Source organism: Terrapene carolina, unplaced genomic scaffold (genome assembly GCF_002925995.2).
Source record: "Terrapene carolina triunguis isolate 2854851 unplaced genomic scaffold, T_m_triunguis-2.0 Scaffold236, whole genome shotgun sequence".
Taxonomy (NCBI): domain Eukaryota; kingdom Metazoa; phylum Chordata; order Testudines; family Emydidae; genus Terrapene; species Terrapene triunguis.
The window spans coordinates 13,337,447-13,337,981 of NW_020664587.1; the positions used below are offsets into that span (position 1 = coordinate 13,337,447).

The 535-nt window shown below is 64.9% G+C and overlaps 1 protein-coding gene across 5 annotated transcripts in view; it reads left to right on the top strand.

Annotated features, from left to right (window-relative positions):
* The window catches only part of COL16A1 (collagen type XVI alpha 1 chain), an 86,993-nt gene that overhangs the window by 44,670 nt on the left and 41,788 nt on the right, over positions 1-535 (top strand). For all 5 annotated transcript variants that reach the window (XM_024199266.2, XM_024199262.3, XM_024199263.2 and 2 more), the window contains exon 21: positions 232-276. In XM_024199266.2, coding sequence (XP_024055034.2) covers positions 232-276 — 45 coding nt within the window. The remainder of the gene's footprint in view (positions 1-231; positions 277-535) is intronic.

The window sequence follows — 535 nt, forward strand, 5'->3', positions numbered from 1 at the left end:
GGCTGTGGGTAGGGGGTCTGGGGCATGGCAGGGCTGTGGGTAGGGGGCCCGGGGCTGGACTATCAGGGGGGATCCAGGGGTATCGACTCCTCTATTGGGCAGAGCCCAGGACCCTGGTCCCGCTCCTGCCGTCCAACCCATCGGACAAAGCCCATTTCTCCCGTGCTCACTGGTGTCAGACACGTCCTGGGCTCAGCTTGTTTGTGTTTCTCTGGTGGCCTCTGTTTCTAGGGTAACTCCGGATCTCCTGGACCGGGAGGTTCAACCGGGAAGCCCGTAAGTAGCACCCTCCTCTCCGTGGAGGCGGGGCGGGCATTGGAGGACCGGGGGGTGGCGTGTGGCTGCCTGCCCAAGCTGGGTAGGGAAAGCAGAAATGGGCTCTGAGCCCAGCCCTAGGGCGGGGGTTGAGAGAGCCTGTGTCAGTGCAGAGGCCCCAAGGCTGTGACCTTCCCTGGCTGTGAGACACGTGGCTGGTGATGCCCTGGCGTGGTGGGGTGAGCCCAGGGCTGGGATAGCAGGGGGCTGTGGGTCAGGA